Below are 25,199 nucleotides of genomic sequence, written 5' to 3'. Positions count from 1 at the left end.
AAAAATTATAAATTCATAAAAATTCTTCCGAAAATATTTTCCAAAAATCTACCGTGCCTTAGATACTCCTAGAAATATTTTTGAAAAATTCTCATGACATCAAGAGCCTTAAATGCCCCACAAAAAATAATTCGGAAAATTGTCTCCCAAAATATTTTCAAAAAAATCACGTAGCCTAGCTATGCTGGAAATATTTTTGAAAAAAAAAAAAAAACAATTCGGAAAATTGTCTACAGCATTTGTAATAAATAAATAAATAAATAATTATTTTTTTTAATTTTTATTTTCTTTTCCTTTTCCCTCGATTTTTTTCTTTGCTGTTCAATTTCAATGGCTCTCCATGTTTAGCTGAATAAACACGGCAGAAATTACCAATAATTGTCTAAACATAAACACTTTCGAAATTTCAATTTAATATTTCCGTTTTTTTTTTTTTTGCTCTTATCCTCCAGCCACGCGATATAGCCAGTCAGTCAGTCCAACCATCCAGCCGCTCAAATAATATTTCCCGATTATTGACTTTTCACCATTCATTTATGCGCGAGCGGATGCCTAATGACTTAATCGAAGAGAAATATTCTGTAATTATCATTGGATTACTGGCGGAGTGGCGGGACAAAAAATTCATTCCAATTCATTTATTCAGTTATTCATAGCCGCGGCGGTCGGGAACAAATAGCTCAACACTTTAGACCAATTAATTGTTGATTAAACACAGAAACAAAACAAAAACCAACAACAACAGCGAAATTGAAATGTTATTTGATAATTGTTTAAGTACCGCATTTTAATTGAGGTAGCCGGTCGGTCGGCCGGCTGGACCAAATAAGCGACCAACCGCACCGGCGAGTGGGAGAGAAAAAGTATCGATTCCAAAGCCACAATTTGCCAACCGAACAACAGTAGACAGCCAGCCTTAAAATGTGAGCCCAGCACTTGGCAAGACAACAGTCAAAACGACAGTCAGTCCTCCGATCAGTCAGTCAGCCACCCAATAAGGCATTCATTTAATGATACGCTCGCTTACTTCTATTTCTGGTCTCGTGTCGCTTCCATGAATGGCTTGGCAAAAAAAAAAAAAAAAAAAAAAAACATAGCCAACGAAAATAATTAGAAATTCATAGGCTACCGCCGCCGCCACCACTGCCACCAAGGCATATCATCAGAGCAAATATCTGTCACATTGTTGTGATGACAATATTTCAAAGGGGAAGTCTATACATCAATCTAGTCGTAGTCGTCAGCTCCATAACTAATATTTTTGGTATTATGCACATAATTTAACATTTAATTGTTTGGAAACACACAATCCAAATAGTTTTGAAATGATTGCAAACATATGTAACACATGGGCTCTCCTACGGCACATGGCATGCAAACAAAATAGGAAATGTGTGGAAAATGGAAAATCATTCAAGGACAAATTTTATGGAGATGAGACTTTTTCGAACTTCCATTCTCTCTCCATTTTTCTCAACCTATATCAGATTATATCGCACTCTCCCTCCATTACTCTCTCGCTCTCTTTTTTCTGACACTCAAAAATTTGCCTTACGGATAAAAACAGATAGTGGCGGATAACGATCTTAGAGTCGATTTTTAGCTTTCAAATTTATGGAACGACTTAATTTTTAAAATTTTCACAATTCAGAGTCAATTTCTCTGAGTTTTCATCACTTTGAGATTTTTCGGATAAAAACGGATAGTTGCGGATAACGATCTTAGAGTCGATTTTTGACCTTCAAATTTATAAAAGGACTTTATTATTACATTTTACACAATTCCAAGTCAATTTTTCGTCGTTTTCGGCACTCTGAGGTTTTTCGGATAAAAACGGATAAACGCGGATAATGGCCTTCGAGGAAATTTTTGGACTTTCCAATGCATGGAATGGCTTCATAATTGAATTTTAGAAAATTCCGAGTCAATTTTTCGTCGTTTTCGGCGCTCTGAGATTTTTTGGATAAAAACGGATAAACGCGGATAACGACTTTAGAGTCGATCTTAGAACTTCCCAATGTACGGAGTGGCTTCATTATTGAAGTTTACATAATTCTGCATCAATTTTTCCTAGTTTTCGTAATCTTGAGATTTTTCGGATGAAAACGGATAAGCGCGGATAATGACCTTAGAGTCGATTTTTTGACTTTCCGATGTATGGAATGGCTTTATTATAGCATTTTAAATAATACTGAGTCATTTTTTCTTAATTTTCGCCACTTTGAGATTTTTCGGATAAAAACGGATAAGTGCGGATAACGACCTTAGAGAAGATTTTTTGACATTCCAATGCATGGAATGGCTGCATAATTGAATTTTAGATAATTCCGAATCAATTTTTCGTCGTTTTCGTGACTTTAAGATTTTTTCGGATAAAAACGGATAAACGCGGATAACGACCTTAGAGAAGACTTTTTTGCTTTTAAATGTAGTGAATGGCTTTATTATTACATTTTACACAATTCCAAGTCAATTTTTCGTCGTTTTCGGCACTCTAAGATTTTTCGGATAAAAACGGATAAGCGCGGATAAGACCTTAGAGAAGACATTTTTGCTTTTAAGTGAATAGAATAGCTTTATTATTGCATTTTATATAATTCTGCATCAATTTTTCATAGTTTTCGTCTCCTTGAGATTATTCGGATAAAAACGGATAAACGCGGATAACGACCTTATAGAAGACTTTTTTGTTTTAAAATTATGGAAATGCTTTATTACTGCATTTTATATTTTTCTGAGTCAATTTTTGGTTGTTTTTGGTATTTTGAGATTTTTCGGATAAAAACGGATAAACGCGGATAACGACCTTAGAGTCGATTTTTCGACTTTCCAATTTATAGAACGCCTTATTATTGCATTTTACATAATTCTGCGTCAATTTTTAGTCGTTTTCGGATTATGGCCTTCGAGGCAATTTTTTGACCTTATAATGCATGTAATGGCTTTATTGCCGCATTTTATATTTTCCTGAGTCAATTTTTCTTTGTTTTCGGCACTTTGAAATTTTTCAGATAAAAATGGATAAGCGCGGATAACGACCTTAGCGTAGATTTTTTGAGTTTCGGATTTATGGAATTGCTTTATCATTACATTTTACATAGTTCCGAGTGAATTTTTCGTCGTTTTCATCACTTTGAGATTTTTCGGATAAAAACGGATAAGCGCGGATAACGACCTTAGGGAAGATTTTTTCGCTTCTAAATGTATGGAATGGCTTCATTATTGAGTTTTACATAATTCTGCATAAATTTTTCCTAATTTTCGTCATCTTGAGATTTTTCAGATAAAAACGGATAAGCGCGGATAACGACCTTGGAGAAGATTTTTTGACTTTCCAATGCATGGAATGGCTTCATAATTGAATTTTAAATAATTCCGAGTCAACTTTTCGTCGTTTTCGTCACTTTGAGATTTTTTGGATAAAAACGGATAAACGCGGATAACGACTTTAGAGTCGATCTTAGAACTTCCCAATGTACGGAGTGGCTTCATTATTGAAGTTTACATAATTCTGCATCAATTTTTCGTCGTTTTCGGCATTTTGAGATTTTTTGGATAAAAACGGATAAGCGCGGATAACGACCTTATAGAAGACTTTTTTGCTTTTAAATGTATGGAATGCCTTTATTAATGAATTTTACATAATTTTGAGTCAAAATTGTTTAGTTTTCGTCGCCTTGGGATTTTTCGGATAAAAACGGATAACCGCCGATAACGATATTGGAGAAGATTTTTTGCTTTTAAATGTATGGAATGGTTTTGTTATTGCATTTTACATAATTGTGAGTCAATTTTTCTCAGTTTTCATCACTTTGAGATTTTTCGGATAAAAACGGATAAGCGCGGATAACGACCTTCGAGTTGGTTTTTCGACTTTTCAATGTTGAAATGGCTTCATTATTGCATTTTTCATAATTCTGCATCAATTTTTAGTTGTTTCCGCCACTTTGAGATTTTTCGGATAAAAACGGATAAGCGCGGATAAAGGGGTTTCAATAAACTTTTGATTGTTTTTATAATTGGAACCTGTTGTTGATATTCCCTGGAATTGTTCTAATCTAATTTTGGAACATTTTTGCTCTCGAAAATTTTATTTATTTATTTTTTAAACAAAAGACAAAAACTTCTACTGCCCAAACTTCCCACATTGACCTCGTATCACCAAATGAACCCTTTCAAAATTAGTTGTAATTTAATTTCCAAATTAATTATGACTATTTTAAAAGAAAAGAAAAATAACTTTGCAAAGTTGATGATCTCATTTCTTGAATTACGCAGCCAGTAACGGAAGTGGATCAATTTTACGCATAAGAGGCCCACCACCACTCGCTCGCTTTGTACATCATTATCAAGTCCAAGCCGAAAGTCTCCAAAAAACAACTGATGATTAATAACAGTTTATGATCCCGATAATGGGGCCCCGATTGAGAAATAGCATAGCTGTGAGCTGTGAGTGTGTCGAACCATTACACGAAAAAAGATAATGATACGGAAAGAGATTAGATAAGATTGGTCGCTTGGAAAGCTTTGTTTTCCATTTTGGTGACTAGCGAATCAGCAATGCTGGAATGTAAACATAAACGGGTGTAACCTATTTTTTTTTCGTGGGCCCAGGCAAAGAAGGGCACTTCTTCACAATGAATATAACTGTGAACTGAGCATGGACCTTATCTGAGCTATTTCGTTGCGGCTGCAAGTGTATGGCGGGGTTTCGCCTGATATGAGTCGTATAGATTGAAGGCTTCCAGAGGTTTATCTTATCTTATCAATAGCTCTCGCCGTACACACACACACATACTTCGGCACCTGTAGCTATTATTTAGATATGCAAGTGTACGTACAATAGCAACAGGTTATACCAAGATAATGGGAGAAAGAATGAAAGAAAAAATCACTTGTTGTGTAGAATTATTTTTTTGTAGCTTTCGAGAGGGGCTACACGATATCATTTGTCGCCCAATTGTGTCAGTAAACGAACGAAAACGCAACGAAAAATAAAGAATACACTGGAAGAAGAAAAATCCAAAAAAGAAAACTTTGTGGAAAATTTAAAAAAAAAATTAATTTGGAAAAATACAATTTAGAAAAAAAAAACAGAAACAGATCAACGAACGAAAAAATGGTGTCCATCGAAACAATTGGTTCAATATTCATCAAGGCCTTGAAATTGGTAAATGGAAATCCAAAAATCCTATAAATGAATCATAAAAAAATCTCAAAGAGATCTGAAAAAGACAACACGTGGATACTGAAATACAAATTTCCATCATTGAATCCATAAAAAGTGCCTAAAAACAGCGTTCCGTTATTTTCCGCCAGCCGAAACTACCTACAATAGCTCTAAAAAATTTCAACGAACTCTAGGGACTATCACCACCACTTTCTAGTCATCAAAACACCAGGAAATCAACTTAAACCCCTTTATCCGAGATTATCCGTTTTTATCCGAATAAATCTCAAAATACCGGAAACAACGAAAATTTAACTCAGGATTATGTGAAACGCCATAATAAAGCCATTCCATATTTTAGAATAGAATAGAATATTCGAAAATAATAAAACCTATCCATACATTAGAAATTCAAAAAACCAACTCTACGGCTGTTATCCGCGCTTATTCGTTTCTATCCGAAAAATCTCAAAATGCCGGAAACAACAAAAAATAAACGCAGAATTAAGAATAATGCAGTAATAAAGCCTCACCATACATTAGAAAGTCAAAAAACTGCCTCGAAGGCTGTTATCCACGCTTATCCGTTTTTATCCGAAAAATCTCAAAATGTCGGAAACAACTAAAAATTGATGCAGAATAATGTAGAGTGCAATAATAAAGCCTCTCCATACATTAGAAAGTCAAAAAACCGCCTCGAAGGCTGTTATCCGCGCTTATCCGTTTTTATCCGCAAAATCTCAAAATGCCGGAAACAACGAAAAATTAATGCGGAATTATGTAAAATGCAGTAACGAAGCAATTCCATACTTTGGAAAGTCAAAAAACCGCATCGAAGGCTGTTATCCGCTCTTATCCGTTTTTATCCGAAATATCTGAAAATTACAGAAACAAAGAAAAATTGATGCGGAATTATGTAAAATCCAATAACAGAGCCATTTCATGCGTTGAAAAGTCAAAAAATCATCTTAAAGGCTGTTATCCGCGCTTATCCGTTTTTATACGAAAAATCTCAAAATGATGGAAAATGTTCAAAATTGATTTCGAGTTGTTTACAATATCAAAATAAAGCCATTTCTGCAATTAAAATGTTATAAAATTGGCCCTAAGCATGTTATCCGCGTCTATCCGTTTTTATCCAAAAAATCTAAAAATTATGAAAACTTTCAAAAATCGATTTCGAATTGTTTACAATGTCTAAACAAAGCCATTTTTGAGTTTAAAATGTCATAAAATTGCCCCTAAGCTTGTTATCCGCGTTTATCCGAAAAATCTCAAAATGATGGAAAATGTTCAAAATTGATTTCGAGTTGTTTACAATATCAAAATGAAGCCATTTCTGAGCTTAAATTGTCATAAAATTGCCCCTAAGTTCATTATCCGCGCTTATCCGTTTTTATCCGAAAAATCTCAAGATGATGGAAAATGTTCAAAATTGATTTCGAGTTGTTTACAATATCAAAATAAATCCATTTTTGAGTTTAAAATGTCATAAAATTGCCCCTAAGCTTGTTATCCGCGTTTATCCGAAAAATCTTAAAATGATGGAAAATGTTCAAAATTGATTTCAAATTGTTTACAATGTCTAAACAAAACCATTTCTGAGCTTAAAATACCATGAAATTGCCCCTAAGCTTGTTATCCGCGTTTATCCGTTTTTATCCGAAAAATCTCAAGTTGAGGGAAATGTGTGGAATTTTCCTCGGAATGGTATCTTAGCCCCTAAAATGGTTAAATATTGTAAAATATTGATTTTTACACGAAATTCATTAGTTTTTGGTGTTATCCGGGATTATCCGTTTTTATCCAAATTTATCCAAAAGACTTCTAAGCAGTAAAAATAATAAAATTTAGTTAAGTTTTGCTTATTAGGTGTATTTTTTGAGTTTTTATGGTTATCCAAATTTATCCGAAAACCATTAAAAATTACAATTTTATGTGAATTAGCCTCAAAGTATTCCCAACTTTCATTTTTTAATTTTTTTCATCATTCATTTTTCACAAAACAGAGCTAATTTGTCTATCCACGAAAAGTGGTATATTTTGATAACGACCAAAGATAATGGGAATTACAAACATTTACAAGAACGTCAACTAACCAGCCCCACCTCCCCCCACCACCAACCTTTGTCAACGAAAAATTTCCAAAAATTACACAACTGCTCGGAAAAAGAAAATAAAACTCAATTTATTTACCTTGAATATGAGCGCTGGTATTTGGGGTGGGTATCGCTTTGCCATAATAAGCTTTATTAATTACTCATACACCGTTTGTCAGGTACACCAATACCAATGCAATGGATTCGAAACCACATGCGTTCATCATGATACAAAAATATAACAAGACGTTATTAACTTGTTTGCTGTTGTTATTTCTTTCAAAAACGAAATTGACCACATTTATGGGAGTGGCATTTTTGGGATCAAAGAGAAATATTGTAATTCAATCAAAGAATTTTTTGTTTTTGAAAAGTAATAATACGACACCTTATTTGGAGCCTCTATGTCAAGACTGCCGTGATTCATTGGGTTCGATGGCAAAAAACAAAAACATGTGTTAAATTAATTGCAAATGCAAATGATTTTCAAACACCTGAATAGAAATGGTTGTGGTAATTAAGGGCAGAAAACCTACGCGGAATACTAAACTAAATTAGTCATGAGCGAAGAAATCGAAAGAAAAAATTATAAAATCGATTAAAAAAATTCAAAAATCTTATCAAAAATCTAATTTTTAGGTTGCGGATAAAAATGGATAAAAAATTTCTACCAAGAAATTATGTCCTAAAACTCATTTAATGACTTGCAGGTACATATTTTCTTCATTTTTTACCCAATTTTTTGAAAAAAATTCATTGACGGATAAAAACGGATAAATTTGGATAAAATCAAATCGGGATATTTTTTATCAAAATAATGCTTAAAATGGTTTACAACTGTTCTCTAAGTAATCTATGTACTTCTAAGGCCTTTTTCGGCAAAATCTAGTTTGCGGATAAAAACGGATAAACGCGGATAACTGATTTTTTGAAGATTTTTCATCAAAATTGGCATCCCTAATAATCTACATTACTCCTATAGACAAATCGCGAATTTAAAAGGCTATTTTAGCAAAATTATCATTTGCGGATAAAAACGGATAAACGCGGATAACTTATTTTCGGAGGATTTTTCATAAAAATTTGCATTCCCAAGCAATCTACATTGCTCTCGTAGGCAACTCTAATGTTTTAAAGTATATAATTGCAAAATTTTCATCTGCGGATAAAAACGGATAAACGCGGATAACTTATTTTCGGAGGATTTTTCATAAAAATTTGCATTCCCAAGCAATCTACATTGCTCTCGTAGGCAACTCTAATGTTTTAAAGTATATAATTGCAAAATTTTCATCTGCGGATAAAAACGGATAAACGAGGATAACTAATTTTCGGAGGATTTTTCACAAAAATTTTGATTTCCAAGCAATGTACATTACTCCCGCAGGCAACCTATGTGTTTTAAAGTCGATTTTTGGGAAATTTGCATCTGCGGATAAAAACGGATAAACGCGGATAACTGATTTTTTGAAGATTTTTCATCGAAATTTATGTCTTTACATATATACATTACTCCTATGGACAATCTAAGTGTTTTGAATGCAATTTTCATAATAATTTCATTCACGGATAAAAACGGATAATGGGGGATAACTAATTTTCGGAGGGGTTTTCATTAAAAAGAGTACTCCTAAGTAATCTACATTACTCCCATAGACTACCTAAGTATTTTAAGACAATATTCATGAAAATTTGTTCTGCGGATAAAAACGGATAAACGCGGATAACAGATTTTTAGGAGTTTTTCCATGAAAATTCGCATTCCCAAGCAATCTGCATTACACCTATAAACAACCCGCATGTTTTTAAGACTATTTTTATTAAGATTTTCATACGCGGATAAAAATGGATAAAAACGGATAATTAATTTTTAAAACTTTTTTTGTCAAATTTGGTATTTCCAACCTCCCACATTCATCCTATAAACATCTGAAGTGTTTTAAACGCCATTTTTGGTCAAATTTTCGTAAACGGATAAAAATGGATAAAAACGGATAATAATATTTTTTTGGGAGTTTTTCATTCAAATTAACATCCCAAATTAATACAAATGTATTCCCTAAACAATTTGAGAATTTTCATGCAATTTTAAGCAATATATACGTCTACGGATAAAAGTGGATAAAAACGGATAAACGCGGATAAGACATTTTCACGTCAAATAATGAAGAAAATTTCTAGTTATGCCTATATTAAGATCAAAAATGTTGCTGAAATAACGTTTTTGCAACATTTTGAAAGAATTTGAAAATTTGGATAAAAACGGATAAACGCGGATAAAGCATTTTTAGACCAAATATTGAAAAAAAAATGCTAGCCATTACTATATTGAGGCCAAATATGATCCTAAAGTTAGGTTTTTGCAATATTTTGAAAGAATTGCAATATGCGGATAAAAACGGATAAACGCGGATAAAGCTGTTTTTGGTCAAATATCGGAAAATTTTAACATTATTTATAAAACTGAGAACCAGCATGATCCGAAAATTATTTTTCGTCAAATTTTGAAACAATTTGGAGAATTCGGATAAAAACGAATAAACGCGGATAATGCAATTTTTGGTCAAAAATTGAAAAAATTTAAATGCCATGATAAAATTGAGCTCCCGCTTGATCGGAAAACTAATTTTTGTCCAATTTTGAGATAATTTGGAGAATTCGGATAAAAACGGATAAACGCGGATAATGCAGTGTTTGGTCTAAAATTGAAAAAAATTAATTGTTAAGATAATATTGAGATTCCGCTCGATCTTAAAATTAAATTTGGTTCAATTTTGAAACAATTTGAATATTCGGATAAAAACGGATAAACGCGGATAATGCAGTTTTTGCCCAAAAATTGAAAAAAATTAAATGCCATGATAATATTGAAATCCCGCTCGATCTTAAAATTAAATTTGGTTCAATTTTGAGACAATTTGAAAATTCGGATAAAACGGATAAACGCGGATAAATACATTTTATATCAAAAATTGAAAAAAAAACTGCTGTGATAATATTGAGATCCCGCTTAATCTGAAAACAAATTTTTGTCCAATTTGGAGATAATTTGAAAATGCGGATAAAAACGGATAAACGCGGATAAGACAATTTTTGGTCAAAAATTGAAAAAAAAATAAACTTCTGTGATAATATTGAGATCCCGCTTAATATAAAAATTAATTTTCGTCAAATTTTGATGAAATTTGAGGATGCGGATAAAACGGATAAAGGCGGATAAGTAAATTTTATATCAAAAATTTAAAAAAAAATAACTTCTGTGATAACATTGAGATCCCGCTTAATATAAAAATTTTGATGAAATTTGAGAATTCGGATAAAAACGGATAAACGCGGATAATGCAATTTTTGGTCGAATATCGAAAAAATTTTACTTTTATAATAAAATTTAGATCCATCTCGATCTGAAAATTAATTTTTCACAAATTTTGAAACAATTCGAAAGTTCGGATAAAAACGGATAAGCGCGGATAATGCAATTTTTGGTCAAAAATCGAAAAAAATGTATCTTTTTTATAAAACAGAGATCTAGAATGATCTAAAAATTAACGTTTCACAACTTTTGAAACAATTCGGAAATTCGGATAAAAACGGATAAACGCGGATAAAACAGTTTTTTTTGTCAAAAACCGACAAAATTTAACTTTTTTATAAACCTGAGATCCAGCATGATCTGAAAATTAGTTTTTGTCAAATTTTGAAACAATTTGGAAAATGCGGATAAAAACGGATAAACGCGGATAAGTCAATTTTCGGCCAAATAATGAAAATTTTCTTTTTCTAGGGACTAGTTTTTAATGAAAACTATTTAATTTAAATTTAGTGAAATTTTCTAACAAATTTCCCCTTTGCATTTCCCCTGCAGGTCATCAATTTGATTGTCTTGATTTTGTATCGCATTGGTGATGGCGGTGAGTTCTTGGGCGTTGGCGGTACATGGAATTTGAATGAGGAGAAGAGTGCGGATTGTGAGATAGTGGCATCGGGTGTGATGGTGGGTTTCTTCATTTACACTGGCGTCCATACCATTGCCTTCCTGTTTGGCACCACCAAACATAAGAGGTGCGTACTTGGATTTTTCTCGAAGAGAATCTAATGGATTATGGGTTAATTTTTTTTCCAGGGAATTATCCGATACCATTATGAATGTGGTGGGCACCCTTATGTGGGTGGCCGTGGGTGGTGTGGCCCTACACTACTGGAAGGGTTACATGAAGGATAACGATTTCTTGTACGTGGCCTCGGAGAGACAAGTTGGCATTGCCATGGGTGCCTTGTGTGTCATTGAGGGTGCTCTCTATCTCTTGGATACGGTCTTGGCTTGTATACATTACTCCAAGGGAGATACTGAATATGTGCAGTAAATTTTCGACATGGGAAGAGGCACCTTTCTTGGATACAAAAGCGAAAAAAATGGAACAAATTGTCGAGGAGAGGAAAGATGCCAAAAAGAGAGCGTGAGCGAGAGGCGACAGACATGGAAAGGTGTATTTCTTTATTTTAAGCCATATAACGAATATATTTTACAAATTTTATAATTATTATTTTCCGTACAATATATCTATAAGTTGTTGCCATTATAATTAAGTGACAATAGTTTTCAAAACTCTTTTTCAATTTTTTTAAAGCTGTCATGAACATATTTCAATTATTCATATTTTTTTTTCTAAAACCCTTGTCTTAAGCTCCCACATATTTTTTTCTAATTTCAATAAAACAATAGTTTTTTTAAACTATTTTTCAAAATTGTTTTAAATTATAATTTAATTAAATTCTGAGATGTGGCCATGACACCCAATGTCTCAGCACCCTACAAAAGATACGCCAATTAATTGAACAAAGAAAACAGAGCAAGGGAATCATAAAATACGATCTCCATACTTCAATTCTATGCAAAAATCAATTAAAAACCTCCACTCGGATAAAACCGAATAAGGGCGGATAAAGCATTTTGAACACATATTATGACAAAAATCTTATCATATCGTATTTAATATAATCAGAATTGAATTATTTAATATTTTTTTGAGAAAAAAATTTTAAAAAATAATTCACGGATAAAAACGGATAAATGCGGATAAGCCATTTTCATTGCAAATATCATAAAATTTTTTTTATATTAAGTAAATCATGATCAATATTTTATAAAAATAACAAAATTATAAAATTTTTTTGAAAAAATTTCGAAAATTAAAATTTTGGATAAAAACGGATAAACGCGGATAAGGCATTTTTGCAAAATAAATTGACATTTTTTCATCGGCTTTGCATTAATTAGCAACAAAACTAATTTTCTAGCAATTTTTGGAAAAATTTCAGCCCAAAAAAATTTTACGGATAAACGCGGATAACTGATTTTTTGAAGAATTTTCATCAAAATTGGCATCCCTAACAGTCTACATTACTCCTATGGGCAAATCGCGTATTTAAAAGGCTATTTTGAGCAAAATTTTCATCTGCGGATAAAAACGGATAAACGCGGATAATCAAGTTTTAGGTTTTTTTTTTCATCAAAATTGTTATCCCTAACAATATACATTAGTCCTCTAGACATATCACGTATTTTATATGCTATTTTTGTAAAATTTCCATCTGCGGATAAAAATGGATAAATGCGGATAACTGATTTTTTGAAAATATATCGTCGAAATTTGCATCTACATATTCCTACATTACTCCCATAGACAACATAAGCATTTTAAAGGCGATTTTCATGAGAATTACATTTGCGGATAAAAACGGATAAACGCGGATAACTGACTTTTTAGAAGATTTTTCATCAATATTGTTATCCCTAACAACCTATATTGCCCCATAGACAAATCTCGTTAATCTTAAGGCTATTTTAGTAGAATTTAAACACGTGGATAAAAACGGATAAATGCGGATAACCGATTTTTTGAAGATTTTTCATCGAAATTTGTATCTACACATTACCACATCGCTTCTGTAGACATCAAAAGCCTTTTTTAGGCAATTTCCCCGAAAATGTCATTATCGGATAAAAACGGATAAGCGCGTATTTATTTAATTATTTAATATTTTTTTGAGAAAAAAATTTAAAAAATAATTCACGGATAAACGCGGATAAGCCACTTCCACGGCAAATATCATACAAAAATTATATTATATTAAGTAAATCATGATCCATATTATTAAAATAATAAAAGTTTTAACATTTTTTTTTAAAAATTTTGAAAATTAAAAATTTGGATAAAAACGGATAAACGCGGATAAGGCATTATTGCGAAATAAATTGACAAATTTTCATCGGCTTTGCATTAATAAGCATCAAAACTAATTTTCTAGCAATTTTTGAAATAAAAATCGGCTCAAAAAATTTCGCGGATAAAAACGGATAAACGCGGATAAGGCATTTTTGCGAAATAAATTGACAAATTTTCATCGGCTTTGCATTAATTAGCATCGAAACTACCTTTATAGGAATTTTTGGACAAAAATCCGCTCAAAAAAATTTCACGGATAAAAACGGATAAACGCGGATAATGGATTTTTATGTCAAATTTTGGTAATTTCTTACTATTTTCAGTAGCATATAATGAAAATGAACAAAATGACAAAAAATTACCAATTTTTTCGAAATTTAAAAATTTGGATAAAAACGGATAAACGCGGATAAGGCATTCTTGCGAAATAAATTGACAATTTTTCATCGGCTTTGCATTAATTAGCATCAAAACTAATATTCCAGCAATTTTTGGAAAAATTTCCCCCCTCTTTTGTGAAAATCCAAAATTCGGATAAAAACGGATAAACGCGGATAAGCCATTTTTAGGCTAAATGTGGAGAAAATTGTTTAATAAATGTGTTATTAACGTCGATAAGTAACCAATTAAATAAAATCCGGGTATTTTCTGAAAATTTTCCAAAAATTTAAAAACGCGGATAAAAACGGATAAAAGCGGATAATGTATTTCTGGACCACATATTTAAGAAATTCTTTGGGAGTTATGTTGGTGAAGTCATAAACAATTTATTTACTCAAATTTGAAGCATTTTTATAAAAATTGGAAATTCGAATAAAAACGGATAAACGCGGATAAGCCATTTCTAGGCCAAATATTGAGGAAATTAGTTCATACAGGCATGTCACAGAAGTTTTACGAAATCGATTTATTTCACCCTTTCCAAATCGTTACGATTTGCTTTTGCTTCTTCAGCACTCGTACGTTTTGACTAGTCCGGAAAAAAAATCATTTCACATTTTTGAAATAAAAATATGGTAACTCCATGAAAAAAACGTCGTAAACAAATTATTGACAATTAAAAAAGGAGTTTAAATTGTTTTTTATAATATAAACACCAAAAGTAAAAATGCCAGGGGCTTCAATACTTGCTGTAATGGATGAAGAAATAAATCAGCGGTCTACTGAAAAAATTCGTCGCCGGACATTGAGGAACGCATCAGATTCATTATCTCACTCAAATGCAGAGTAAGGATCCACCAGCAATGAGTTATTTTCAAATTTATTTTAATAATAATTTATTTCTATAGATTTATAACTTATTATCGGCTAAATAAAGAAGCTTTTGTTTTAGATTGGGAAAAATTTTTCCCCACCTAAAACGTTCCAATATACCGGCTATTATCCAGCTTGCAACAACGCTACGGGTGCATTTCAAGGAGTTATAGGTAGAGATGTGGAGCTAAGCCTTGGGAGAAGTACAGTTTCTACAATTATGTGGAGAGTTATTAATGCAATTGAAGCTGAAATTTGTCCACATTGGATCAAATTAAGAATGTCTTCCGAAGAAAAAAGAAAGTCGAAATTGTACTTTTTTGAAAATTATGAAATTCCAGGAATTGTAGGATGCATTGACGGAACTCACGTTAGAATGGTTAAACCTTCCGAATTCATGGATTAGAAAAATAATAGATTTTTTGTAAAATAAATTCCAAAAACATGTTAACTCTAAGAGAATTTGGTTAATACAATATTTTCTGTTAAATGTATGTGTCTTCTGTTTATTTTTTACGTTAAAATCACTAAACATTTCAATTTCACCCTGCTTTTTGAAAGTGATATCAAAACGCAAAATTTTTGCGTTTTCCGTTTTTTAGAGAAGCTAAAACCGTTTTCGTTTTCACTCTTGAACGATTTTACATTCTGTGACATGCCTGATAAACTTGTTATTTACGTCGATAAGTAACCAATTAAATAAAATCCGGGTATTTTCTGAAAATTTTCCAAAAATTTAAAAACGCGGATAAAAATGGATAAACGCGGATAAGGCATTTTTAAGCCCGAAGAAATTCATTCGCAGTTATGTTGATGAAGTCAAAAACTGTTTATTTACTTAAATTTGAAGCATTTTTATAAAAATCGGAAGTTCGGTTAAAAACGGATAAACGCGGATAAGCCATTTTTAGGCTAAATATGTAGAAATTTTTTTCATAAACTTGTTATTTACGGCGATAATTACCCAAATAAATGAAATCGCGGTATTTTCTGAAAATTTCCCAAAAATTTAATAATGCGGATAAAAACGGATAATCGCGGATAAGGCATTTTTATTTTTTATTTATTAACTAAAATTGTTAGCTTTTTGGTGAGAATCCAAAATTCGGATAAAAACGGATAATCGCGGATAAGGCATTCCTAGGCCAAATATGAAGACATTTGTTTTATAAACTTGTTATTTAACTCGATAAGTAACCAATTAAAAAAAAACCGGGTATTTTTTGAAAATTTCCCAAAAATTAAAATGTGCGGATAAAACCGGATAATCACGGATAAGGTATTTTTAGGCCAGCTATTATAAAAATTCTTTCGAATTAATGTAGATAGAGTCAAAAACCATTAAATAACTAAAATTGTTAGCTTTTTGGTGAGAAACCAAAATTCGGATAAAAACGGATAATCGCGGATAAGGCATTTTTAGGACAGCTATTGCAAAAATTCTTTCGCACTTATGTTGATGAAGTCAAAAACTATTTATTTACTCAAATTTGAAACATTTTTTATAAAAATCCGAAATGCGGATAAAAACGGATAAGCCATTTCTAGGCCAAATATGGATAAAATTGTTTCATTAACTTGTTATTTACGTCGATAAGTAACCAATTAAATAAAATCAGGTATTTTTTGCAAATTTTCCAAAAATCAAAAAATGCGGATAAAAACGGATAATCGCGGATAAGGCAATTTTAGGACAGCTATTGAAAAAATTCTTTCGCACTTATGTTGATGAAGTCAAAAACTATTTATTTACTCAAATTTGAAGCATTTTTATAAAAATCAGAAATTCGGATAAAAACGGATAAACGCGGATAAGGCATTTCTAGGCCAAATATGGATAAAATTGTTTCATTAACTTGTTATTTACGTCGATAAGTAACCAATTAAATAAAATCAGGTATTTTTTGCAAATTTTCCAAAAATCAAAAAATGCGGATAAAAACGGATAATCACGGATAAGGCATTTTTAGGACAGTTATTGAAGAAATTCTTTCGCACTTATGTTGATAAAGTCATAAACTATTTATTTACTCAAATTTGAAATATTTTTATAAAAATCGGAAATTCGGATGTAAAAACGGATAAGCGCGGATAGGGCATTTCTGGGCAAAATATGGAGAAAATTAATTCATAAGCTAGTTATTTACATCGATTATTAAACAATTAAAAAAAATCCGGGAGTTTTTTTTGAAAATTTCGCAAAATCAAAAAATGCGGATAAAAACGGATAATCGCGGATAAGGCATTTTTGGGACAGCTATTGAAAAAATTCTTTCGAATTAATGTATATAGAGTCAAAAACTATTTATTAACTAAAATTGTTAGCTTTTTGGTGAGAATCCAAAATTCGGATAAAAACGGATAATCACGGATAAGCCATTTCTAGACCAAAGATGAAGAAAATTGTTTCATAAACATGATATTTATATCGACTAGTACCCAATTTAATAAAATTCGGATATTTTTTGAAAATTTCGCAAAATCAAAAAATGCGGATAAAAAACGGATAATCGCGGATAAGGCACTTCTAGGCAAGCTATTGCGAATTTTCTTTTTAAATAATATAACTTAAAGGGAAAACTGTAGAATTTATTCAAATTTGAAATATTTCATGGAACATTTTTGAAGTAAAAAAAAAACGAAAATTTTTTCTCCGAAAAAAATTTGAAAATTTGTTATCCCAAAAAAATTTAAATTTTTTTTTTTTTGTTTAAATTGTTACATTTAACTACATTGTTTAAGTTTAAAATGTTGTTTAAGTTCCGTTAAAAGCCTAAAAATTTGTCTGACACACAATCCTTTGTTCATTTTGCACTTTATAGCTCTTCTCTCCGCCTTCACCCCTCGCTCCCCATCTCTTTACTCTTTTTTCCCTTCTGCCATCAATTAAAATGTATTTTTTCGTTTTTGCTTCAATGTTCATTTTAAATAGTTTTATAGACTTGTCCATATAGTTGTCGTTTGTCGTGGTTGTTGTTGTTGCCATTGAAAATTGTCAACGTCATTACCTCTCTCGACAGCCCCGTCTACGAGCACTTCAATGAGCATCTATCTATCTGTAAAGTATATTTGCCACACACACACACTCACACAAACGTGCTCACGTACACATCAATTAAATTGAGAACGCAAAAGAATATCGATGATGACAACAGAAAAAAAGTTTTTTTTTCAATTTTTTTTTTCGTCAAATTAATTGACAACATCAACATATCATTGGCGTATTGAACCGTACTCGAATGAGACAAGCAAGCAATTGAGGTATCGGAATGGCGAGGGGAACCTTGAAGAAAGAAGAGAAGGAATGGGGAGGAAAGGTGGAGGAGCATTTAAGGCAACCTTAAGTGAGGGAATTTTTTCTTGCAAGGCCTCTTTGAGAGGTGCCTCAAGAAAGGTAATTTTTTTGGCTTTTAAAATAGAAGGGATTTTCGGGGGTCTCTTCTGAAAAAACAAACATTTTTTGAAACTATCTCAAAGGAGTTCATTTTTTCCCCAAGGGTTTTAATTTTTCCCCAAACATGGAAGGGCCTTTCAGGAGTGTTCTGAGAAAAAAAAAGAGAAATTTTGGAGATACCTCAAGGAAGGTAATTTTTTCCTCGAACATGGAAGAGCTTTTCGGGAATGTTCAGGAAAATAATTTTTTTGAAGGTACCTAAAGGATGTTGATTTTTCCTTAAGGGCTCTTATTTTTTTCCTCGAACATGGAAAAGATTTTCGGGAGGCTCTGAAATTAAAAAACAAATTAATTATTTTGGAATTACCCCAACGGAGTTAATTTTTTCCTATAAAATAAAAAGGCTTCTTGGGAGTCTCCCGAAAAAACGAAATTCTTTTGGAGATACCTCAAGGAAGGAACCTAAAATAGAAGGGCTTTTTGGGAGTGTTCCAAAAAAAATAATTTCTTTTGGAACCACCTCAAGCGAATTGATTTTTTCCTCAAGGATTGTTATTTTTTTTTTTTCTAAAAAGGTCTTTCTCCCAAAAAAAATCTTTTGGAGGTACCTCAAGTGTGGTAGTTTTTTCCTCGAAACTGAGAGGGCTTTTCGAGAGTGTTCTGAAAAAAAATTCTTTTGGAGGTACCTCAAGGAAGTGGATTTTTTCCTCAGGGCTTGTAAATTTTTCCTCTAAACTAAAAGGATTTTTGGGGATCTCCTGAAAACCCAAAGAAATTCTTTTGGAGATACCTCAAGAGAGGTAATTTTTTGGAAGGGCCTTTCGGGAGTGATCTGAAAAAAAATTCCCTTGGAGTTGAGGTACCTCCAAGAAAGTGGATTTTTTCCTCAAGGGTTGTAATTTTTTCTCTAAATGAAAGTGCTTTTTGTGGATATCCCGAAAAAAATGAAATTATTTCGGAGATACCTCAAGGAAGTTAATTTTTTCATCTAAAATAGAACGGCTTTTTGAAGGTGTTCTGAAAAAAATGAAATTGTTTTGGAGGTTCCTCAAGGAAGTGGATTTTTTCCTAAAATGCTGTAAATTTTTTTGGAGATACCTCAATGGAAGTTATCATTTCCTCTAAAATAGAGGGGCTTTTCGGGAGTGGTTTAAAAAATGAACTTTTTTGAAGGTACCTCAAAATGAAATTTTTTGAAGGTACCTCAAGGGCGTTAATATTTTTTTCAAGGGTTGTAGTTTTTTCCTCTAAAAAAAAAAGGATTTTTGGGGGGTCTCTCGAAAAACCAAAAAAAATCTTTTGGAGATATCTCAAGGGAGGTAATTTTTTTTCTTGAACATAGAGGGGCTTTTCAGGGATCTTCTGAAAAAAAAAAATAAATTCTTCTGGAGATACATCAAGGAATTTGATGTTTTCTTTAAAGGATGTCATTTTTTCTCAAACTTGGAAGGTCTTTTAGAGAGTGTTCTGAAAAAACTGATATTCTTTTGGAGATACCTCAAGGGAGATTATTTTTTCCTCTAAAATAGAAGGGCTTCTCGGGAGATTCTGAAAAAAAAAAAACAAAAAAAAAATCTTTTGGAGGTACCTTAAGGGAGTTGATTGTTCCCTCCAAATTAAAAGTGCTTTTCGGGGGTCTCCAGAAAAAAAGAAATCCTTTCGAAGATAATTTTTTTATTCTAAAATTGAAAAATCGGAAAGATCTGGACCTGCGTTGATTCCATTCTGACTCTAAGCCAGTCTAAAGACCCCTGAAAAAATACCCCACCCTCTCTTCTCCAATTAAAAAAAGTTCTTCACTGTTTTTTTTTTTCAAAAAAAGGGCAAACACTGCGTGGAGGTCATTTTAGCCCTAAGCCAGATTAAAGGACTCTTAAAAAATACCGCACCCTCTCGCCACAACGTCACCTTATGTTCAATTATTTTTTTCCTCTAAGCGAGGTTCAATTGCTCTCCTAATTGAGGCCCCTTTGAAGACCTCTAAAATACAACAACACCCCCTAATGTCAAAAATTAATTTTAACTTCCCCTCTGGCCACAAAACATAAACTATAACGGGTTCCACGGGAGGTTCCTCAAGGGAGATAATTTTCTCCTCTAAATATAATTTTTTGTGAGGTCTCCAATTCAAAATAAGAACTCCGCAGAATTTTTTTTCCCAAAAAACAGGGACAAAGATCAGGACTTGCGTTGATCCCATTCTGGCCCTAAGCTAGACTATAGGCCCCACTGTCCGCCATAATATCGAATTATGTTCAATTATTTTTTCCTCTAAGCGAGGTTCACTTGCTCTCCTAATCGAGGAACCTTTGAAGGCCTCTAAAACAAAAATGTCAAAAAAAAAATTATTTCCATTTTTCCTCCCCCCTTGCAGCAATACACACACTATAACGGGTTCCATAGCATCAGCAATGAAATCTTCCGCATTTATGTGTCTCTAATTGCATTGGTAGTGTGCCCTCTGTTGGGCGCCACATTTTTCCTCTATTTTGTCCAGCCAACCTTTAGGAAAAACTCTTTAAGGCCTCTAAATTAGTATAACACCCTTCCCCTTTAATGTAACATACTGCATAGGGTGCCACAGCATCAACATCTCTTCCAATAAAATTTTGCAGATAGGGTGCCCTCTGTTGGGCGCCACGTTTCGCAACTACTTTGCCAAGCCAGTCTTTCTTCGAGACTCTTTAAAGTCCGAAATACCCAGACCCCGTCGTCAAAATATTGCCTTCATTTCCCCTTAGAGAGAAGCTTACTTGCCTCCCCCCCTTTGAAGGCCTCTGAAAGAATTCCACCCCTAACTCACCCATACAAACCTCTACCAGTCTGACTGAAATCACGTCGAGAGGGTGCCATATTTCCCCTCTCCTTTGCTCTGCCTGAGCTCTTTGAAGGCACCTTGAAATATTACCCCCGACAACAACATTTTGCCCTCATTTTCAGTTATTTTTCCCTGTAAGAGAAGTTTGCCTTTTGAAGGCCTCTGAAGTAATACACCACACCCCCCCTCTCAAAGCACCAAAACATAACCCTGCCTCACTCATTAATTCAATAGCTCTACCTTATACAAATACAGCATCGATTACATCTCTTCCGCTGGTCTAACTAAAATGAAGCCGATAGTCTACCTTCAGTTGGGCGCCACTTTTCCTCTTTGCTTAGCCCAGCCAGCCTTTGTTAAGACTCTCTAAAGGCCGAAATATTACCCCTTGTCCAAAAGAACGCCTTAAGTTTAAATTATTGTTCCCTTTGGAGAGAACCTCTCTTGTTCCCCTTTGAAGGAATATGAAACAGTACTATATAAACCCCTCACTCACCTGTAAACTAGCTCCACTGTTCGCCGTCACAGCATCGACAACATCTCTTCCACTCGTCTGACTAAAATTACGCCGATACGCAGCCCTCTGGTGGGCGCCGCCACCTCGCTTCCTCTCGTCCTGGCCGGCCAAATCCAATATGTCGAACAGATCACTGTCCATACTGTACGAATTCCGCGACTTCTCATTCAACAGCTCCAGCTTGCGCGAATCCAAACTATCCCGATACACGTTACGCATTTGGTCCAGATTGTGCTCGTAGTCTGAGTCTAGCGTAAAGCTATTGCGCGACGCACTGCGACGTTCGGCCAGCTTACGAGCGGAACCGTGTAACGACGTTTGTGACGTTTTGCGACGTCGCACTACCGTTTGCGGCGTAACAAATGGTGAGGGAGCCGAAACGTTTGCTGGTGTGCCAACGGGCGATGGCATGACGAAGGAGCTGTTGTCGGAGATGTGGGTGTTGGTGGTGGTGTCCGCCATCGTCGAGGCCGAATTGAGTGCCGGATCCATGAGACTGATTTGGGAGAGTTTACGCTCCAGCTGTTTTTCGTAGCCATTGAATTTGTCGTAATCGATGAAGGACATGTTCTCATAGCTGACCATGTTGTCGATGGCCTGCAGGGATTGCAGCGAGGCCCGCCATTTGTCGTTGAGTTTCTCCTTTTTCTTTTCGCCGCCACCCGTTAGGCCGGCCAGGGTGCTTTTGAAGGAGGACATAAAGGTGTTGGAGCGGCGTCTCTTGAAATTGGCAATGGGATCGAAATTGGGATCGGAGGCCAGCAGAACAGGGGTGGAGGTTTTCCGGGGCTTATTGCCGGCCGTTGAGTCCACAGGGGTTGAGGTGGCGGCGGCAGTAGTGGTTGCTTCTGTTGGCCTCAGTGGGGTTATATCCACATTTTCCACGGAATTTTTACGCGGCGAGGCCGGCGAGGAGGCATCAGCCTCCTCTGACAGCTGTTCCAGCTGAGGTTCTATCAGACTTCGGCGATTTGTGCGCCTTGGCAAAATCATAGAACGACTGCGGCTGAATTTGTAGGGCAGCTCTCCGCCCGCATCCTCCTCAGCTTTGCTTAGATTCTCTTTGCTGCTGGTTATGGAATTGATGAGTTTGGAGAGTTTGCCTCTCAACGAAAAGCTTCCGGATCTCTCAAATTTGGGCGGACCATTTTCATAGCCCGGAATCAGGGATTTATTGGCGGCTAGTTGTTGTTTTAGCAATTGTTGTTGTTCATGATATTCACGTAATTTTTGGCTAACATTATTGTTAGTGTTGGTGTTGTTGTTGTTGTTATTATTATTTTCTGTCACAACATTATTGTTATTGTGATTGACGACAACAACGACAGGGTTGCCATTCTTCTGGGATTTGTTGTTGGCCTGCAGGGAATTTCGTTGATTTTTACTTAACGTTTGTTCGTCTTGGTCTTTGGTTTTGTTTTGTTGTTGTTGTTGTTGCTGCTGTTGTTTTTTAATTGATTTTTGCTGTTTCTTTTGGGCCTTGGCCGAGACCTTTGCGTCCTTTGATGAATTCATTTTCGGATTAGCGGGGATGTGTGGTTTTTGCAGGCTTTAGCTAAAGTTGGCGCGGGGCAGGAATGATTCAATCATTGACAAGTCATGGGTGGCCTGGGAATGAGAGAAGGGGAGTAAACAAAAATTAATTATTAAAATTATAATTAAATTAAGAATAAAAAAATTTAAATTAAAAAAAATGAATAAATAAATAAATATAAAAAATTAAATAAATGAATATTAAAGGAAATAAAATTAAAAAAATAATTAATTAATAAAATAAAATAAAATTAATTTAAAAAATATACAAAAAAAATTAATTAATTAAAAATAAAAAAATTAAAGTTAAAAAAATTAAATAAAAAAACTAAATAAATAAAAATTATATAATTAAAATACAAAAATTAAATAAATTAATATTAAAGAAAATAATATTAAAAAATTATAAAATTATTAAAATAAAAAAAATTCATTTAAAAAATATAAAATTAAAAAATAATTAAATTTAGAATAAAAAAAATTAAAATTAAAAAAAAAATAAATTAAAAAAAAAAATTAAATAAATTAAAATACAAAAATTAAATAAATTAATATTAAAGAAAATAAAAGTAAAAAATAAATAAATTAATAAAATAAGAAAATTCACTAAAAAAAAAATGTAAAATTAAAAATAATTAAATTTAAAATAAAAAAAATTAATATTAAAAAAAATTGAACTAAAGAATTAAGTTAAAATATTAAAAATTAAATAAATACAAAATAAAAAAAATTAAAAAGAAATAATTATATTAAAAAAATAAATTAAAAATAAAAAAATTAATACATCAAAAAATTAAAATTAAAAAATAAAAAAATTGAAATTTTAAAAATAAAATTAAATAAACTAAAGTTAAAAAAAAAATAAATTAAATAAATTGAAATTAAAAACAAATGAAAAATAAAAAAATCAAATAAATTAAAATTAAAAATAAAATTATATAAATAAAATTAAGGAAATTAAAACTAATAAATATTAAAATAAAATATTAAAATTAAATAGATAAAAATTAAAAAAAAAATAAATTAAAAGAGCTAAATTAAAAATAAAAGAAATAAATTAAAATAGTAAAATTAATATTAAATTAAGAATAAATAAATTAAATAGCTAAATTTAAAATAAAAAAATTAAATTAAAAAAAATAAATTAAATAAATTAAAATTAAATTAAAAATAAAAAATCAAATAAATTTAAATTAAAAACTAAAATTAAAACTAAAAAAATAAAATTTAAATATTTAAATTAAATAAATTAAAATTAAAAAAAATAAATTAAATTAAAAATAAATAAATTATTGCATTAAAAAATTAAAATTAAAAAAAATAAAAAGTTGAAATTATAATAATAAAATTAAATAAATTAAAATTAAAAAAAATTACATTAAATAAATTATCATTAAAAAAATAAATACAAAATAAAAAAATCAAATAAATTAAAATTAAAAAATAAAATTATATAAATAAATTTAAAAAAATTAAAACTAAAAACAAATAAAATTAAAATATAAACATTATATCGATAAAAATTAAAAAAAATAAATTAAATTTAAAAAACTAAATTAAAAATAAAAAAAATAAATTAATTAAAATTAAAAAAAAATAAATTAAATAAATTAAAATTAAAAACAAATGAAAAATAAAAAAAATAAAATTAAAAATAAAATTATATAAATAAAATTAAGAAAATTAAAACTAAAATATATTAAATTAAAATATTAAAATTAAATAGATAAAAATTAAAAACTAAATAAATTAAAAGAGCTAAATTAAAAATAAAAGAAATAAATTAAAATAGTAAAACTAAAATTAAATTAAATATAAATAAATGAAATTAAATAGATAAATTTAAAATAAAAACATTAAATTAAAATAGTAAAATTAAAAAAAATAAATTAAATAAATTAAAATTAAATTAAAAATAAAAAATCAAAAAAAATTAAAATAAAAAACTAAAATTAAAACTGAAAAAATAAAATTTAAATATTTAAATTAAATAAATTAAAATTAAAAAAAATTAATTAAATTAAATAAAAATAAATTAAAAATAAGAAAAATTAATACATTAAAAAATTAAAATTAAAAAATAAAAAAATTCAAATTATAATAATAAAATTAAATAAATTAAAATTAAAAAAAATTAAAAATAAAAAATTATAATTAAAAAAATAAATAAAATATAAAAACATCAAA

The 25,199-nt window shown here is 31.5% G+C and overlaps 2 protein-coding genes across 4 annotated transcripts in view; one reads left to right on the top strand and one right to left on the bottom strand.

Annotated features, from left to right (window-relative positions):
- The window catches only part of LOC101889178 (putative uncharacterized protein DDB_G0271606), a 236,041-nt gene that overhangs the window by 171,812 nt on the left and 39,030 nt on the right, over nt 1–25,199 (bottom strand). For all 3 annotated transcript variants that reach the window (XM_059129053.1, XM_059129063.1, XM_059129064.1), the window contains exon 2: nt 21,459–23,087. In XM_059129053.1, coding sequence (XP_058985036.1) covers nt 21,459–22,994 — 1,536 coding nt within the window. In that variant the 5' untranslated portion in view covers nt 22,995–23,087. The remainder of the gene's footprint in view (nt 1–21,458; nt 23,088–25,199) is intronic.
- Nucleotides 4,943–12,005, top strand: LOC101889000 (Membrane-associated protein). The gene is made up of 3 exons (XM_005181132.4): nt 4,943–5,170; nt 11,135–11,331; nt 11,393–12,005. The coding sequence occupies exons 1-3, from the start codon at nt 5,120–5,122 to the stop codon at nt 11,631–11,633; spliced, it is 489 nt and encodes a 162-aa protein (XP_005181189.1). The 5' UTR covers nt 4,943–5,119; the 3' UTR covers nt 11,634–12,005.

This window comes from Musca domestica, unplaced genomic scaffold (genome assembly GCF_030504385.1).
Source record: "Musca domestica strain aabys unplaced genomic scaffold, Musca_domestica.polishedcontigs.V.1.1 107, whole genome shotgun sequence".
Taxonomy (NCBI): domain Eukaryota; kingdom Metazoa; phylum Arthropoda; class Insecta; order Diptera; family Muscidae; genus Musca; species Musca domestica.
This window is presented reverse-complemented; position numbering and strand designations above follow the sequence as displayed.